General features: G+C 46.1%; 1 protein-coding gene across 7 annotated transcripts in view; it reads left to right on the top strand.

The window, feature by feature from the left end:
* Nucleotides 1-18,686, top strand: part of TDRD7 (tudor domain containing 7) — a 432,711-nt gene that overhangs the window by 18,345 nt on the left and 395,680 nt on the right. For all 7 annotated transcript variants that reach the window (XM_030194449.1, XM_030194446.1, XM_030194444.1 and 4 more), the window contains exon 2: nt 3,550-3,768. In XM_030194449.1, coding sequence (XP_030050309.1) covers nt 3,556-3,768 — 213 coding nt within the window. In that variant the 5' untranslated portion in view covers nt 3,550-3,555. The remainder of the gene's footprint in view (nt 1-3,549; nt 3,769-18,686) is intronic.

Genomic DNA, 18,686 nt, shown 5'->3' on the forward strand with positions numbered 1-18,686 from the left:
GCAATGGAGGGTTAAATGAATTGCCCAAGATCACAAGGAGCAGCAGTAGTATTTGAACTGGCCACCTCTGGATTCCAAGACCAGTGCTCTAACCACTAGGCTGTTATAATGCCTTCGTATCGCTCCATGGTGCGACCGCACCTTGAATATTGTGTTCATTTCTGGTCACTGCATCTCAAAAAAGATATAGTGGAATTAGAAAAGGTGCAGCAGAGAAGGGTGACAAAAATGATAAAGGGGATGGGATGACTTCCCTAGGAGGAAAGGCTAAAGCGGCTAGGGCTCTTCAGCTTGGAGAAAAGGCGGCTGAGGAGAGATATGATAAAGGTCTATAAAATAATGTGGATTTGAACGGGTAGATGTGAAGCGTCAGTTTACGCTTTCCAAAAATACTAGGACTAGGGGGCGTGCGATGAAGCTACAATGTAGTAAATTTAAAACGAATCAGAGAAAATGTTTCTTCATTCAACGTGTAATTAAACTCTGGAATTGGTTGCCAGAGAATGTGGTAACGGCAGTTAGCTTAGCGGAATTTAAAAAAGGTTTGGATGGCTTCCTAAATGGTCTCGGGGAAAATCCACTATTTCTGGGATAAGCAGTATAAAATGTTTTGTACTTTTTTGGGATTTTGCCAGGTATTTGTGATCTGGTTTGGCCACTGTTGGAAACAGGATGCTGGGCTCGATGGACCTTTGGTATTTCCCAGTATGGCAATACTTATGTACTTATGTCTCTATTGTAAGTTAATGCTGCAGTTTCACTTTGGAGAAGTTAGTGAATGAAGCTTATCTTTGAAGAATGTTGTCTGTGATTCATTCATCTCTTTTCTGCTTTATGAGAAACACTGACCGAATGTGAAGCTGGCTGTCCTATATCACTATGTTCAGTGCACTCATCTCCACCTTCTGGTTGATAAACACAACCCAGATGATCAGATAAGACACACTTTTTCATACGGAGTAAAACCGTAATTGGAAACACCTAGTAAAATAGACTATTTGGCAAAACAGATCTGATTTTTGGGTCAAGTATGAGACCAGTTCAAAACATTTCATACCTTGCGGAAAGTATTTTCTCTTCTAGGTTTACAATTCTATGCATAGGTTTCAGTTACAATGAGCTATAGGCCACAGCAACATTAATCTCCACAGCCTATCAAAAGATTGGACCTTAGAATCAACAACCTGCAAAATTCTGGCTTCTTTCTTTATTTTATAAATGTATTATAATTAACAACAACAACAAATCCTGTCTGTGCATCCAGAAAGTTTGGAAATACTACTACTACTGCTATTTAGCACTTATATAGCGCTACAAAGGGTATACAGCGCTGCACAAACATAGAAGAAAGACAGTCCCTGCTCAAAGAGCTTACAATCTAATAGACAAAAATAAGCAAACAAATAATGTGTAGTGGAAAGAGGAGAGGAGGGTAGGTAGAAGTGAGAGGTTACAAGTGGTTACGAGTCAAAAGCAATGTTAAAGAGGTGGGCTTTCAATCTAGATTTAAAGGTGGTCAAGGATGGGGCAAGACATAGGGGCGCTCAGGAAGTTTATTCCAGGCGTAGGGTGCAGCGAGACAGAAGGAGCGAAGTCTGGAGTTGGCAGTAGTGGAGAAGGGAACAGATAAGAAGGAGATGCACTGTCTTCTGATCTTTGGTCATAATTCTGGCAAAGAAGACCTCAACCATCTTTATCAGCATCTTTAACACAATGTTTGGAAGAAAGTAACTGATGACCTAAATATCAATGTAGACATTTCATTGAAACTTATAATTTGGAAATCATTGGCGCACTCTGCACCATTGTCTGAATCTAATCGATATCTTTTTTGATTTTCTTTTATCTGTAGTTTTAAAATTATTAATTGCTGGAAAGATCATTTATTTCCAGTATAATAATGTGGTGGAATTGGATTAGCCTTATTAGAAAATATGAACGCATTCTAGAAATTAAAGGGCCCTTTTAGCAAAGCGCTGCAGACCTACCGTGGGCTTGTGGCAATTTGGCTGTACTGCCAGGATCCCGGGTAGAACAGTAAGGAGGCAGTGAGTTCTTCCCTAGGAAATGACAACACAATAAGTGTTTAAGTTCATGGCCATTTCCCTTTTAGCTTTTTACTGGAGGCGCTAAAAGAGGGCCTCTGCATGCGGCAAATCCGCAAGCCGATGTCACCGCAGGGTCCCTTTTACCACCATTTGGTAAAAGAGCCCCTAAATATTCTATTCATAGTAAATTTGATACAGAATGGAGAAGATTGAATGCTTATATCGTTAACATAATTTTACATGAACTAGACTGTGCACTGCAATCATAATATTGCTCATTTTCTTTTTCCTTGTTGCAGTTATTTTATTGTTCAATATTAAGCTCAATAAAGATGTGAATTAAAAAAAAAAAAGTTAAGGACACGGCACTTGATAAACTGTACTCTGACTTAGCACAGCTTTTCATATGTACGTGACATTCACAAATGTTTGAAAGCCTGGCTATTTGAGCAGTTATTTGATTAGGATTTTGATGGCCTTTACAGTGACTTAGGGGCCATTTTACGAAACTGTGGTAAAAAGTGGCCTTAGCGCGTCCTTACGCATTTCATTCCCAGATGCTAAGGCCATTTTTCCACAGGGGTAAAATGGCAGATTTTTTTTTGTATTTTCAATATTTTGTAGGCAGTAAGGGCTCATGTGCTAAATAGCTCATGGCAATGTAGCTGCGCTGATAAGCACAGAACACACGCACTCCCCACCCCAGCACTAAAAATGTTAACTTTTTAGCGTATGGGTAGCTCCCGTAGGCACTCCGCGGTAAGACATTTTTTGCTGCGGTAAGCATACGTTAGTGCTTACTGCAGTTTAGTGAAAGGACCCCTTAATTTGTTAGTAATATCAGTTCTATGTTTTTGTTTTATTGTGTACTGTGGATGTGATTTTGGTGTTTTGCCTTGCATAGTTTGTTGACAGGAATTGCTGGAAGTGTACAGATGATCTCTAGCCATGCTGAAAGATCTTGAACTATTCTGCTAGGAAGAATGGATAAAATGTGCACCTTACTGGTGTGTAAAGCTGGTAGACGTTTTATAATGTCGCTGTTTTTAGCAGCAAAAAGTTTCCATTAAATGTACGTTGAGGGGGGTGAAATCCTTTTTGGTTTGTATATTTTTATAGAGTATTATCTTTTCATTGTGGAGAATGACAGTATGTTGTAGATCAGTGATAAGATTTAAAATGAAGAGATTTGATATTCGTGTTTATAATGCTGTAATTCTTTTGATGGGTATTTGTATTTCTGCACACCGCACTGGGCTCTTTATTTATTTTTCCTTAGGGAAGTAGCGCTTAACGAGCTATTTTGATAACATGGAAATGTAATGTCTGCAGTTCTTGTGCCGATTACGTTTTCACATCCCTGAATCGGTATTTTTCTGTAGAATTAGACTATATCATAGCCATGCTGATGCTGGGACATGGAAAGAATCTAATGACACAAATGTAAGAAACAATGTTATAGTTTTGAGACTATTTTAAAAATAGCTTTGTTGTTCTACAGGTAAAGATGCAGGAAATGGATAAAGACCTTATTGCAAAGATGCTACGAGCTGTTCTCCAGTCAAATAAAAATGGTGTTGCCTTACCCCGGGTGCAAACAGAGTACAAATCCTTAACAGGAGATTGGATCCCATTTAAACAGCTGGGCTACCCAACCTTAGAGGCATACTTGCGAAGTATTCCTAATGTTGTCAAGGTAGAAACCATCCGAAGTGGCGAGGTAAGCTTTCAGATTTTGCTGTTGTAGTGCAAGATGGGGGCAGTACGGCTGTTTGCTTGAGCTTTGGGTTTCTACAAGGTCAAGCAGGACATTTTCTCTCACATATTATTATTATTATTTGTTACATTTATATCCCACATTTTCCCACCTATTTGTGACAACATCCGACAAAGCCCAGTATGAACGCTACCCAGTGTTCTAAAGCTTTAAGATGCCTTTGGCACTGTGCAGGTGCAAGTGCCTCCACCCAGCATGAGTACGCAGGACCAGCCGTCTTCATTTTTCCATGGAGCAGAGAGATAGTGTTTCATGAACTTTTCTCAATGTGTCTTTAATAATTTTTCAGTATGCCTTCCTCGCAGTATGTGGGCTTTTTTCTTTCATATTTCTTTTTCTTCCTTCTCCTTTATTTCCTAGCTTTTTAGGCTACTTTGTTTTTTCTTTATTTTTTCACGTGGCTCCAAAGGCCCGCTTAGACATGAGCTGTAGTTGTGGGTTTTATAATTTATTTATTTATTTATTTTTAAGGGAGAGGTTTCTCTCTCTCTCTCTTATAATTGAGCAGTTTGATTTTGCATTGGTTATTCCCCCCCCCCCCCCCCCCCCCCCCCCCAGTGTTACAAAAGACTCCCAGAGCTTTAAGAAATTCTCTAGGTACAACGGTCATTTCTGGAACTGACCCCCACAATTGGTGCCTGTCGTGTCAAGGTCCTGACCACTAGGCCTCTGTTCTTTGTTTAAAAATGCAGAAAAAGACTCTGAAGAGCAGAGAGCTTCTGCATGAGAAACCTTTTGGCGCTTCTAAGACTGATCCATTGGCACTGGAGGAGCTGCACCAGCATCGAGGAGGTCTCCCCCTGCCTCGACATCAGGCACCTGTAGGGCCTCATTGGGCTGGTCTGCATCAGACACAATACTGAGGACATGTCTGGATTCAGTATTGTCCTCATTGGCATTGAGGGTCCCCAATGTCGGGCGAAGACGAGGAAGCACCGGTATTGGTCTCCTTTGAAGGGGGTTCCCAGATTCCCCAGGTCATTGGTATCTATGATACCCAAGAAGCATCAGTGTTGTGAGGGTTGCTCTCCCTCCATAGAGTTGATAACCAATGCGTCAGTCTCCTGACCTCCAGCACCAGCCATCCGATTGGCACCGGCATATTTGCATGCTGTCACTGAACCATCATCAGCCCTGCCTTTACCGATCTCTGCTTCTGAGGACTGGTGGTGGGCCGTGCTGTAGGAGGAGTTTGAGTGGATCCTGGCCTAGCGCAATGTCGAGCCCTTGAGGGCCCTTGAGGGTGTCTATGCCGGGTATGGTCCCGCCCCAGCCAATCCTTAAGGCCCATGACTTGTCTGTTCCCTGTGTGTCAACACTGGCCCCTTAAAGGGGAGAAGAAACTCTTCCCATGTCCAGGTCAGGACCTTCCCCTTTGCATTCATACTCGTCTAGTCATCTGAGGCAGATGCAGGCTCAGCCTTCTCAAGAAGAGTACTATGCTGTTTTCAACCGTTCCTGGGTTCCTGAAGCGGGCCTAGAAGACATTTCGAAGGAGGGCTCCCTTGGTCTTCCTTCAGACCCATCTTCCCCTCAGGAGAGGGGAAGTCCTCTTTTTTTTTTTTTTTTTTTTTTGAGGGAAATGACTTAGGCTATTCCATTTCATTTGGAGATCGAGTATGAGCCTAGGGCTTCTATTTTGGATGTCTATTACAAGAATCCTCCCAACGAATCTGTGATAGTGCCTGTTCATGACATCTACAGCAGATGTAGATCAAGAAATGGGAGGTCCCTTTCTCTATGCAACCTGTTCTAAGAAGTACATAAGTAATGCCATACTGGGAAAAGACCAAAGGCCCATCGAGCCCAGCATCCTGTCCCCAACAGCAGCCAATCCAGGTCAAGGACACCTGGCAAGCTTCCCAAACGCACAAACATTCTATACATGTTATTCCCGAAATTGTGGATTTTTCCCATCCATTTAGTAGTGGTCTAAGGACAAGAAGGTGGACACTATGTACAGAATCTAGAAAGCCCCTGGATTTGAGAAGCCCTAGCTACCCCACCACTCTACGGTGATCGAATCTGCTCTCAACAGAGCTAAAACCCCCAGGGTGAGGTGCCAGAATCTTTTGGGAGGAAGATTTATCAAGCCTCTATACTTGTATCTCACATAGATGCCTACCAGCTTTACTTGAACATTTATTTGCGGGACTTGGTCCACAGTTTGTTGGGGTTTGCAGACTCTCTTCCTTCAGATAAGGCTGTAGAACTCCATGAACTAGTAGCCAAGCAGAAGGTGTGCTGGAATCACTGAGCCTGGGCAACCTGTGATGCTTTCGATGTGGTGTCTAGGATTTCCACTTTGGGTATTGGTATGCACAGACTTGCCTAGTTGTGTGTTGGACCTAGAGCCAGCTGTTGAAGAAAAGCTGACGGATGCCCCCTGCCGAGGTGGTAATCTTTTTGGGGATAAGGTGGAAGAGGTTGCCAACTTCATCGGGAAGAGAACAGACACCTTGAAAACTTGGTCCACTCCTTTCGCAGCTTCCACTTAGAGATATTCAAGCAGAAATCAGAGGAGGCCGTACTGCTCCTACAGGTGTAGGTACACTCCTCCAGCCTGGCTTTCCCAGGAGGCTTGCTCCAGACCTTAGCAGCAGAAGCCCCAGTAGACCAGTCTGCACCCCAGTCAATGCAGGCGACAAGTTTTTGACTGGCTCCAGGAGAGCACAGTCTCCGTAAATGACCATACCAGATGGCCTACTGTTTTGGGGTTGGCTAAAGTTTTTCTATCAAAGGTGGCTATTTGGATCTCAAAATAATCTGGAGTGGTTATGCCCTCAATTGGCATCACCTTCCTCCACTTTGTCCATCAAGAGCATTGTGTTTTTACTTTTAGCACCAGATAGTGCTTGAAGAGGAATTGTTCTCCCTTCTGTAGACCCATGTGATTGAGCCTGTACCATCAGGGGAATAAGGGAAATGATTCTATTCCTTATGCCCAAACAAAGATGGTGAGCTTCTCCCCTAGACCTAAGGGCCCTGAACAGATATTTGGTCAAAGAAAAGTTTTTAGAAGTGTTTCCCTGGGCACTCTCCTCTATGATTCAGGCAGATGATTGTCTATGGTCTTGACGTTTGCTTACACTCAGATTTGGATACTTCCACGTTATAGGAAATCTCTGATTTTTGAGTGGGAAAACACCTCTACCAGTATCACGTACTGCCATTTTGTCATGCATCTGCTCCTGGAGTAGTCACAAAATGCCTTACCATAGTCAAAGCATCACAATGCAGACCTGGATTCTATGTGTTTTCCTACCTGGACAGTTGACTGATCAAGTATCGGTACAGAGAACTATTCAGGTGTTGAAGCTACTAGGGTTTGTTATCAATTTACCCAAAGACCCATGTACACCTGATGCAACAGATTTCAATGGAACCCTGCTAATCACGTTCATGTCTGTCTACTGGAATTACTTGAGAATTCAACAACGCTCATGCTGAAAGATCTGAAACAGCATTTAGCAGTAGAGGGACAGAATTTCTTATATTCAAAATCTTATCTATTAAGGAGGCAAAATAGATTTTTGGTATTGTAAATTGCCGCTTTGTAGATTTTAATAACTTTTTTTTTCCATTCTAACCTTTACTGTTGTCATGAGACCATTGCCAATAATGTTCTAATTGACAGCAATTTAGTTTTTAATTTTTCAAAATCATTAGTAAACCATTTTACCTTATCAGATGATAGTACTACTTAGTCAATGGAGCTAATGCATCTCTTGTTTCAGAAAGGAACTTTATGCCAAGTACTACAGGAATTTTCTGAATTAGAAAAATCAAAATTTAATTGTGGGACAACTAATTTTCCAGTAAGTATCTGCATCTGTATATCTCCTAGAAATTTTATAACTGAAAGGTGAACCGTCATCACAATTTTTGAGAGAAAATGGTAAACTAAGATAAAAAATGAGTGGTCCAAGGGTTTGGATCCCAACTAACATCAGCCATAAAAAAAATTCTCATAACAATCCTGGGTAAAAGCAGTAAAATCCAAGCAATGCTCTAAAGCTGATTATTGAAATCAATTAAAAAATGTATAAAAAAAATTCCTTCATCCCAGCAGATTCTGAACACAGATGCATCCAGTCTGGGCTGGGGAGCTCATTTACAAGGACTTCATATCCAGGGACACTGGTCTGCTCAGGAGACCAAGTTTCACATTGTTCTCCTTGTGCTTTGGGCGGTCTGGAATGCACTAAAGGCTTTCAGAGATTGGGGGTGTGTGTGACAGACGGTTGCATCCTCCGGCGTTGTTGGTGTCCTGGCACACAGCTGGCTGTGCTGATTTCCGGCTTGGATCGAGAACACTGTCGGCTGCTGGTCTGGGGATCTCCACAGCTGCATTTGCTGCTTGTAAAGGAAACGCTGCTCTTACTGGGTTTCACGGGACCTCTTCTCTCCCCCACCCACCAATCCCGGGAATTGAAAGACCCCTGAGGCAGGCGCCTTTTGGGCGCCGAAACACGGCCCGTGTCGGGTCTTTGGCTAATAAAGTACTCCTGTTGTCCCATTCTTGAAGGCCCAGTGTTGCTTTTTTCTTTTGGTTTCTCTGATTGTATACTGTATTACCCTCTCTGTCTGTACTGTACTAGAGATTGGAAGAGAACAGTTTGGTTCATTAGCCAATCAGACAATTAGGTTGCCATGTACTATGTCAACAAACAGTGTGTCAGGAAGCAGTCAGGATATGACAGTAGGCCACCGCATATCTGGCAGGGAGAAACAGTTTGACAGACAGATGCAGCCGCAAGAGTGGTCTCTCGGCGTTGTCGTTGCCCATGAGAGAGTGGATTTTTTTGCCACTCATCTCAACCACAAGGTCTCTCAGTACTGCTACAGACTCGTATCACACCACAGACTAGAGTTGAATGCCTTCCTCCTCGGTTGTGTGGGGGGGGTGTGTGGAGGACATCATATATATATATATATATATATATATATATATATATATATATATATATATATATATATATATATATATATATTCTCCTGTCCCTTTCGTAGGACCTGGGGAACCATGATTCTTATTGTACTTTACTGACTGACCAGGACACATCTGGTTTTCCTCTTATGGAGTTATCCTTTGAAGATACTTGGAGATTGGAGTTTTTTTGAATGACCATGCAGAATGAGGATTTCTTCTGCATCCTAACTTCCAGTCCATGGCCTGATTGAGAGCATAAAATTTGCATCTCTTCAGCTATCTGAGGGTATCTCCAACATCCTGTTGGCTTCCAGGAAAGATTGCACTAAGAGATGTTATGCTTTTTAAGTGGAAGAGGTTTCCTGTCTGGTATGAGGGCAAGGCCCTAGATCCTCTTGTCCTACACAAAAACTGATTGCGCACATTCTACACCTCTCTTGAGTTTGGTTTAAAAACTAATGCTATAAGGGTTCACCTCAGTGTAATTAATGCTTGCCATCACCCTGCAAGAAGATAAGCCCATCGCTTATGCAGGGTATCTATGCCAGCGGAAGATGTGAAGTGCTGCTCCTGGTGTGGAGACCGGAGAGCAAGTGTTAGGGGTGTGCATGGCCTGTTTGTGTGCCTCTCCCCTTCCCAGCCTGGTGTTTCTTTGCCCATGCGCTCCAGCAAGTAAGAGGCCTGTTCCAGGACAGTTTTTCAGTGGTCTTGCGGCTGCCATCTTTATCGAACCAATATGTGTCCATTTCCCGACCGGAGTGGGTGTTAACCACAGGGAGAGGAAGAGTTCCCCGCAGTTTCCAAGAGCATGACTGAAAGGGGGGGGGGGGGGGGGGAGCCCTCATAGGTTCCTTTTTCCTCCCGTTTGTGCTTTTGATGCACAAAGGTTTTATATATTTATTTTAATGTAAATAATCTTTATTATGACAACACATACACATTTCTAGATATACAAAACCATCTAATTCAAGTGCAATTGTAATCACAACATTTTCACCCTGGTATACTCTCTTCCCCACCCACCCACTCTGCTTTGGGAGCTGAAAGTGAAAGTCTCATTTAGTGTGTCTTGAACATCCTTACTTAGTTCTGTCCATGGGAGACTGTTTACAGAATGTCTGAGCTGCAGGTAAGCAGGTTGTGCCTGCATGTTTTCGAAGTATTGCAGGGATCTCTCTTCAGTAAGTATCTGGAATAGATAGCAGATGTCCTGGACCTCTATCTGGTGAAGACTGGGGAGTCCATGCCGGGAGGAAAGTTTAAGGTTCTGTTGAATTGACAAGTAAGGGGTCACTGCCTCCGAGAAATGATGTCTTCTGCAGATCATTAACAAGCAGCCAGTGTCGTTTGTATAAAAGAATTCCATCAAAGATATTTGGGTGTACATCCTGACTTTGTATATATTGGCCAGCTAAAATGTTCATTTGTAAATAGATATGGTTCTATATGTGTAACAGAAAAATCTGAAGTATTGTGATAATAGTCATTTATATGTCACATTATATAAGCCACATTAAGATATATATTTAGTAGTCCCGGCCCCCCGTGTGATCTTGTCTTGTGCAACACAGCAATGGCTATGCAGGCCTGTTTCCTTCCACAGAAATCCCTGCAACACTTTGTACAACACACGTTCCTCTTCCACCTTTAGATATATCGGTAACATTTGAAGTACGTATAACCATTTGGGTGCTACTAACATGTTATATAGCTCTATATGCCCCATTAGTAACAATGGTAGCGAGTGCTACAGCTCTAACATCCTCCTAGTGTTGATCATTAATAGCTGTATATTCTTTGCATATAATTCTGGAAGACCCGCTGGGATCTGTACCCTCAGATATTTCAAATTCCCATCCGCCTAACTAAAAGGGAACTCTTCTGGGCCAAGCATTTTGGATTTGGGGTATGGAAGGCAAAGCCTTCGACTTCAGTTTGAAACCCAAAAGCTTCCCATATTCCTCCAGAATTTCTAACACCATCACCACTACTACTTATGCTGGAATTCTACGCCAAAATAATTTGAAAATTGTACGTACAAAGTTTGCAAATTCTGCAGACTTCTTCACACAAAACTTTCACACTTTTTGCAGCCTCCTCTCTCCCTCCTTTTTTTTTTTTTGTAAGAGCTGCTCCCTCCCTGTCGCTCGCCTGACTCTCCGCCTGCTACTGCCCAGCCTACCTGTGCATTCGCTGGTGGTCTAGTGGGGCCTCCTCAGGGGGCAGGAAAGAACCACACTCTTTCCTGCCCCACTGCTGCCGCTCTTGCTGGTGCTGTGCTTTTCCAAAATGGCCGCCGACACCTCAAGCGGTAGTCTCGCAAGACTAACACGTGAAGTTTTGGTGGCCATTTTGAGAGAGCATGGCACCACCAAGAGAGCATTGGCAGTAGGGCAGGAAAGAGTGGAGTTCTTTCCTACCGCTACACCACCAGGGAATGCACAGGTAAGCTGGGAGGCAAAGGGTGGACAGTTGGGTAAGCGGACGGAGAGTCAGTTGAACGGGGTGGGGGTGGGGGGGGTCTGTCTTTTACTGCAACCTACATATTCTGTGGGAAAACGTTGAATTCTGCGTGACTGGGGAATTCTTTTCCCCCTAGTTTTAAAACTTGAACTTTGTACCACAGCATTAACAGCCTCTAGCAGGCACTACAGGACCTAGTTTAGTCTTCGTCCCACCCATCGCCCACCCCTAGCACAACTCTACATTTATAGTAAGTTTATTGTAATTAGGATAACAAGCAAGGAGTGCTCTTACAGAGTTTTAATTACATTTCATTACTTTCTAAGATGAAAACACTAAATAAATCACACAATATACCATATAAACTAAAGACATTTTTATATTAGGCTAATATCTTTAATAACCTTAGCAAGTTTTAAATTATTGAAAATCTCAACAATATGTAAGATGGTGTTAGCAGTCCAGCAGCGAGAGGGATGCTATCCAGTTTTTTTGCATTGAGTGTCACATGTATGATTATCTCCCATTTGGTGAGCGGTTATATGTATATGCCCGATGCAAAGAGCTCCTAGCTATCAGAGAATGGGTCTGTTCTCTTGAGGCTAGAGTAGCAGACTTGGTGGAGCTGAGGGAGACAGAGAGGTATATAGAGGAGACTTACAGGGATGTTGTAGAGAAGTGTCTGGCAGCCCCTGTACTGTCTTGAAGGAGAGCATCATCTTGGTGAAGTAGGAAGTACTCCTATAGCCTGGACCTGCCCACCAGGGGATGTACTATCCTCTTGCACCAAGGATATGTCTCCAAAAAATTCTGCCTAGGAGGGAAGGGTTAGGACAGCTGTTGTAGTTGGTGATCATTAGGCATATAGATAGCCGGGTGGCTGGTGGACGAGAGGATCACTTGGAGACTTGCCTGCGTGGTGCGAAGGTGGTAGACCTCGCACGTCACCTAGATAGGATTTTAGGTGGTGCTGGGGAGGAGCTGGCTTTCTTGGTACATATGGGTACCAGTGACATATGAAAATGTGGAAGGGAGGTTCTGGAAGCCAAATTTAGACTCTTAGGTAAAAAACTGAAGTCGGATCCTCCAAGGCCGCATTTTCAGAGATGTGCCTCATAAGTCTCAATGCGTAGTTGAGACGATGGTGCAGGAATGAGGGATTTCCTTGTTATCAAGCAGATGAATCCATTACGAGTGGGTTGTGTCCATCAACCAGCAGGGGGAGATAGAGAGCACTGAAAAACCATAGTGCCTCATGGCCAGCTAGCTCCATCTGCCTCTTCAGTATTCTCTATCTCCCCAGCAGGGTGGATGCAGCTTTTTCAGCTCCTACAGAATTCTGCCTGGGGTGGCTCCTGTGCTTTTGCCAGTTGTAGCAGGGTTGTTGTGGCTGATGGTGCCCACTTTAAAGGCACATAGGTTCGCCCTTTCCCTGCCTTACCCGCCCCCCGATGTGGATGCAGGCACATAGGCTCGGCCTGTCTCTACCTTTCCCACTTCCATGTTGATGCAGGCACATTGGTCAGTTTCCCTGCCTTTCCCACGCTCTGCTTTGTGGATGCAGGCACATTGGTTTGTCCTTTCCCTGCCTTTCCCACTCTACTGATCCTCTGGAGTTGGAAATTTGCCTCTATCACTGTTGCCTCTAACTTTCCTCATAGTGTTAAAAAAAAAAAATTGCGTCACGCTGGAAGCGCTGCGATCTCAGAACAGAGGTTTCCTTCTGATTGTGCTGCGGATCGGAGCTCTGTGGACTCGATCCGAAGAGGTAAGAGCATTTTGTAGGTCCTCCAGGGAGGGCCCACGTTCGGGACGATTGTGAATTTCCCGCCGTTTTCGGCGATGGCTGCGGAGGTTAAGCGCTGTTCCCGTTGTGGCAAATGTAGATCAGCAGCAGGGCTCTGTAAATCGTGCTCTTCTGACGTCAGAGCCGGCCCGAGCATGGCGAGCGAGGTTTCTACCTGCTCTGTGGAGCTAGCAGCGGGCGCCATTTTGGAACAGCATGGCGTGACCCCCGCTGAGGCGGAGGGGTTTGAGCCTGGAGGGGAGCCTCGTATGGAGGCTAATATGAGAGCCATTTCCCCCGGACTGGAACCGGGAGGCCAGGGTGAGCCATTCTCCCCTGAGTTTGTTTTGCTGCTGCATAAAGCATTTATGTTAAAAAGAGCTGTCCCGCAGGGGTCTCAATCGGCCCGGCTGCCTGTGTCCCCTCCAGTGGAGCCCGGCCTTGAATTGTCAGGTGCGTTTTCCCCTGACAGATGGCCGCAGGACAAGCGCAGAAGGGTGGATTCCCCTTCAGAGGGTGTCGCATTCCCCCCCCCCCCCCCCCCCCCGAGGTCAGGATGTGAGGAGTCTGAGAGGTCTGGCAGGCCCTCGTGGTCTGGAGAGCCAGAGGAAGGTGCAGGATTGCCACTGGATCCAGATGATCCTTCCGCGGTGAGGATTTTCCACCGCGATGAGCTGCCAGCGCTGATTTCTAATGCACTGCAGGCCCTCTCTATTGAAGATCCTGTGAGTACTGAGCTCTCCTCTGCTAATCCGAGGATGACAAGTACTAAGAAGCCTGCTCGAGCCTTTCCTTTGCATGACTCCATCAAAGAGCTTATTTCGACTCAATGGGCTGACCCCGAGGGGCCTTTGAAAGTTGCCAGGGCTATGGGGCAATTATACCCTCTAAGTGAGGAGCATTTGGCGCGCCTAGCTGTGCCTAAAGTGGATGCCCTAGTCACGGCTGTGACAAAGAGAACTACCCTCCCAGTAGAAGGAGGAGTTGCCCTGAAGGACATGCAGGACCGACGCCTTGAATCAGCTATAAAGCGGTCCTTTGAGATTTCAGGCCTATCCTTACGGGCGTCTGCATGCAGCTGTTACGCTGCCCGAGCCTGCCTTGCTTGGTTACAACAGGCAGTGGAACAGCCCGGAGATGGAGTGGAGACCTTTGTGGAGGTGGCACAGCGGATGGAGTCGGCCTTGTCTTTCTTGGCTGACGCCCTTTATGATCTGGTCAGAGTTTCGGCTAAACAGATGGTTGTGGTGGTGGCGGCTCGCCACCTGTTGTGGCTACGGCATTGGGCGGCTGACATGGCCTCTAAGCAAAGGTTGGTGAAGTTGCCCTTTTGAGGCCTTCTCCTATTTGGTGAGAATATTGTTAAAGGCCTGGGGGAAGCTAAACTCCAGCGCTTACCCGAAGATAGGCCGCGGCCTTCCTCTAAGGGTCAGGCGGTTCCCTCCTCTTACAGACCTCGCTTCCGTGAAGCTCGAAGGTACCGCCCGGGGTGTTCTGCTGGGTTTTCTTCACGTGCCCGTTTTCAGCAGAGGCACTCCTTTCGCTCGGACAAGCGTTCCGCAGCAGATGGCTCAAGGTCTGGAGTGCAAGGGCGACCCTCTCAATGGTGGTGTGCCGGCCCTCTCCTCGGCTCCTTTTATAGGAGGACGACTTTCCCTCTTTCACGAGGAGTGGGCCAAGATTTCCTCAGATCAGTGGGTTTTGGACCTGATCAGAGATGATTACAGAATAGAATTCCATGCCCCAGTGAGAGACGTGTTTGTGGAGTCCCGATGCGGCACTGCCGTCAAACGGGCAGCGGTAGAGGAGACCTTACAAGGCTTGTTGCACCTGGGAGCGGTGACCCCCATGCCTTCCGCCGAGCGCGGCTGCGGCCGTTACTCCATTTACTTTGTGGTGCCACGAAAAGGAGGGTCCTTTCGGCCCATCCTAGACTTAAAGGAAGTCAACAAGTCTCTGAGAGTGTGGCATTTTCACATTGAAACCCTGCGCTCCGTCTTAGCGGCGGTACAGCCAGGAGAGTTTCTCACGTCTCTGGACCTGAAAGAAGCTTACTTTCACATTCCTATTTGGCCCCCGCACCAGAGGTTTCTGCGGTTTGTGGTGATGGGACAGCAGTTCCAGTTTCGGGCCTCGCCACAGCTCCCCGAACCTTTTCCAAGGTAATGGTGGTAGTAGTTGCTTTTCTCAGGCGAGAGGGTATTCGGGTTCACCCGTACCTAGACGACTGGCTCATCAGAGCAGACTCCGAGGAGGAGAGTCACCAAGTTACAGCCAGCGTGGTCTCAGTACTGCAATCTCTGGGCTGGGTCGTCAATATAACCAAAAGTCACCTGACCCCCTCTCAATCTCTAGAATATTTGGGGGTCCGGTTCGACACAGCCTTGGGGTATGCATATCTACCCGAGCAAAGGCGGTGCAAGATTTAGAATCAGGTCCGTCTGCTCCTGAGGATGCCTCGTCCGCAAGCTTGAGACATTGTCCAGCTGTTGGGGCCGATGACAGCCACTTTGGAAGTAGTGCCATGGGCGAGAGCGCACTTGAGACCTCTGCAGTGGTCCCTGCTTCAACGATGGTCTCCAGTATCTCAGGATTATCAATGCAGACTCACGTGCCTCCCTGCGGCCCGACTCAGCATGAAGTGGTGGCTCTCGGACAGCATGATACAGTGAGGAATGCCGTTAGCGCCCCCCCCCCCCCCCCCCCCCCCCCCCAAATTGATGCCTGTTAATAACAGATGCAAGCTTGAAAGACTGGGTTGCACATTGCCGGGGGAGGCATGCCCAGGGTCTATGGACACCCGAGGAGTCAGAGTGGTCCATCAATAGCTTGGAGTTGAAAGCAATTTTCCAGGCGCTTTTGGCCTTTCAATCGACCCTGGATGGTTTGGCTGTCAGAGTTCTGTCGGACAACACGACACCGGTGGCCTACATAAATCGACAAGGCGGCACTCACTGCAGGGCACTAGCCGCGCAGGCCGAACAGATTTGCCACTGGGCCGAGCTGCATCTACAGTTTCTGTTAGCAGCTCATATTGCAGGTCAGAGCAACGTGCAAGCCGATTATCTAAGCAAGAATCAAATCGACCCAGCGGAGTGGGAACTTGCAGACGAAGTATTCCTGCAGATCTGTTCCAAATGGGGGACGCCCGTAGTGGATCTTATGGCCTCAAGCGCAAATGCCAAAGTCCAGTGCTTTTTCAGCAGAGAGATCCGCACTCGGCAGGGTTGGATGCCTTGGCTCAACCCTGGCCTCAGGGCCTCATGTATATTTTCCCTCCTTGGCCCTTGATAGGGCGAGTGCTCCTGCAGATTCGGCTACACCAAGGAGAGGTGGTTCTCATTGCCCCGAATTGGCCCAGGCGGCCATGGTACACGGACCTCCGGCGGATGCTGGTGAAGGCTCCCCTACTGTTACCTCTGGTACCGAATCTGTTGTCACAGGGACCGGTGACCATGGAGGACGCCTGCCGCTTTGGTCTTACGGCATGGCTATTGAGAGGGCGCAATTGAGAGATAAGGGTTATTCCAGTAAAGTCATTTCCACTCTCCTTCAGGCCCGCAAGTGTTCCAGTTCCGTTGCTTTTGCTCAGATCTGACGCCAGTTTGAGGCTTGGTGTGTTTCAAAGGCGATCACACCCATGCGGGCTTCTGTCTCGCTGATACTGGATTTTTTGCAGGATGGTGTACAAAAAGGCTTGGCCTATAATTCCCTGCGGGTGCAAGTCGCAGCATTGACATGTTTTTGAGGAAAGGTCGCTGGCCTCTCCCTAGCTGCGCATCCAGATATTGCACGGTTTCTTAGAGGGGTACTTCAGCTCCGTCCTCCCGTGCGAGCACCCTGTCCGACCTGAAACCTGGGGCTAGTTTTAAAGGCTCTTCAGTGTTCGCCCTTCGAGCCGCTGAGAGGAGCTACGGAGAAGGATGTGACTTTAAAAACAGTCTTTTTGGTGGCCATTACTTCGGTGAGACGGGTGTCTGAGCTCCAGGCGCTGTCCTGTCGAGACCCATTTCTGCAATTATCAGAGTCCGGAGTAACAGTATGAACGGTGCCTTCCTTCATGCCCAAGGTGATTTCAGCGTTTCTCCTAAACCAACCTATTTATCTGCCCTCCTTTACTAGGGAGGAGTTCCCAGAGTCTTTTGGGCAGTTGCACCTTTTGGATGTGCGTAGGGCTCTGTTGCAGTTTTTGCAAATGACAAATGCTTTCAGGACCTCTGATCACCTTTTTGTATTGTTGTTAGGTCCTCGCAGAGGGTCTCCAGCGTCTAAAGCCTCGATAGAAGATGCATTTCACAAGAGCGATTTCCTCCTCTTGGGCTGAAACTGGAGCATTCTCTCTTCAAGAGATTTGTAGTGCAGCTACTTGGGTGTCTAAGCTCTCTTTTGCCCGACATTACTTGCTGGATGTGGCCGCCAGGAGAGACGCGCTTTTTGGAGCACAAGTGCTGGCGCGTGGTGTGGCTTGTTCCCACCCTATCTAGGGATTGCTTTGGTACATCCCACTCATAATGGATTCATCTGCTTGATGACAAGGAAGGGAAAATTAGGTTCTTACCTTGGTAATTTTCTTTCCTTTAGTCATAGCAGATGAATCCATGAGCCCTCCCTCTGTGGTTCATTGTGTGATTTATGTTCACTTTTTCCTGTAGATATGTTCCCTCATTGGGAGAAGTTGGAAAACAGTCTTCAGGATTTCTGTTCTGTTACAGGAGGTGGAGTTCGTCCCTCCTTTAAAGTACTGCTCCTGTTCTGGGGCGTTCATCCGCTGTGAGGAAAGTTCATGTTGTTATACTTTGCGGTGTAACACTGCTTTGGAAGCTTCAAATACTGAAGAGGCAGATGGAGCTAGCTGGCCATGAGGCACTATGGTTTTTCAGTGCTCTCTATCTCCCCCTGCTGGTTGATGGACACAACCCACTCATAATGAATTAATCTGCTATGACTAAAAGAAAGAAAATTACCAAGGTAAGAACCTAATTTTCCCTTAGGTTTGTTAGGAACTGGGCGACATTCTGGGAAAGGGGGAGACTGTTCTGAAAGGATGGGCTCCACCTTAACTGGGATGGATCCAGGTTGCTGGTGCTAACTTTTAAAAAGGAGAGCAGCTTTTAAACTAGGAGGGGGGGGGGGGGGGGGGGGCGACAGTCGCCCAGGAGCACATGGTTAAGTATGGCGTATTCTTGAAGGATACTATTGAAACAGGACATTTAGGGACTCCCATCAGAGAGGTTTCAACAAAGCAGAAAGTAAGCCAGGTGGGCTTAATGAGAGAGCAGGATAAAAGATGCACATTATCCCCTTCAACTTCTAAGCAGCTTGTAGATCTGAGAAAAAAACACAATCTGAAGTGCCTGTATACAAATGCTAGAATCCTAAAAATAAGATGAGAATTAGAGCATATAGCACTAAATGATGAGGTAGATATAATAGGCATCTCAGAGACTTGGAAAGAGGATAATTAATGGGATACTGTGTAACAGGATACAGATTGTATCACAATGATAGAGAGGATCAAATTGGAGGGGGTGCGCTATATGTTAAAGAGGGAATTGAGTCAATCAAAATAAACATTCCACATTATTATTATTATTAACATTTGTATAGCGCTACCAGACGCACACAGTGCTGAACACCTGACACAGAGAGACAGTCCCTGCTCGATAGAGCTTACAATCT

Source organism: Microcaecilia unicolor, chromosome 2, assembly GCF_901765095.1.
Source record: "Microcaecilia unicolor chromosome 2, aMicUni1.1, whole genome shotgun sequence".
Classification (NCBI taxonomy): Eukaryota; Metazoa; Chordata; class Amphibia; order Gymnophiona; family Siphonopidae; genus Microcaecilia; species Microcaecilia unicolor.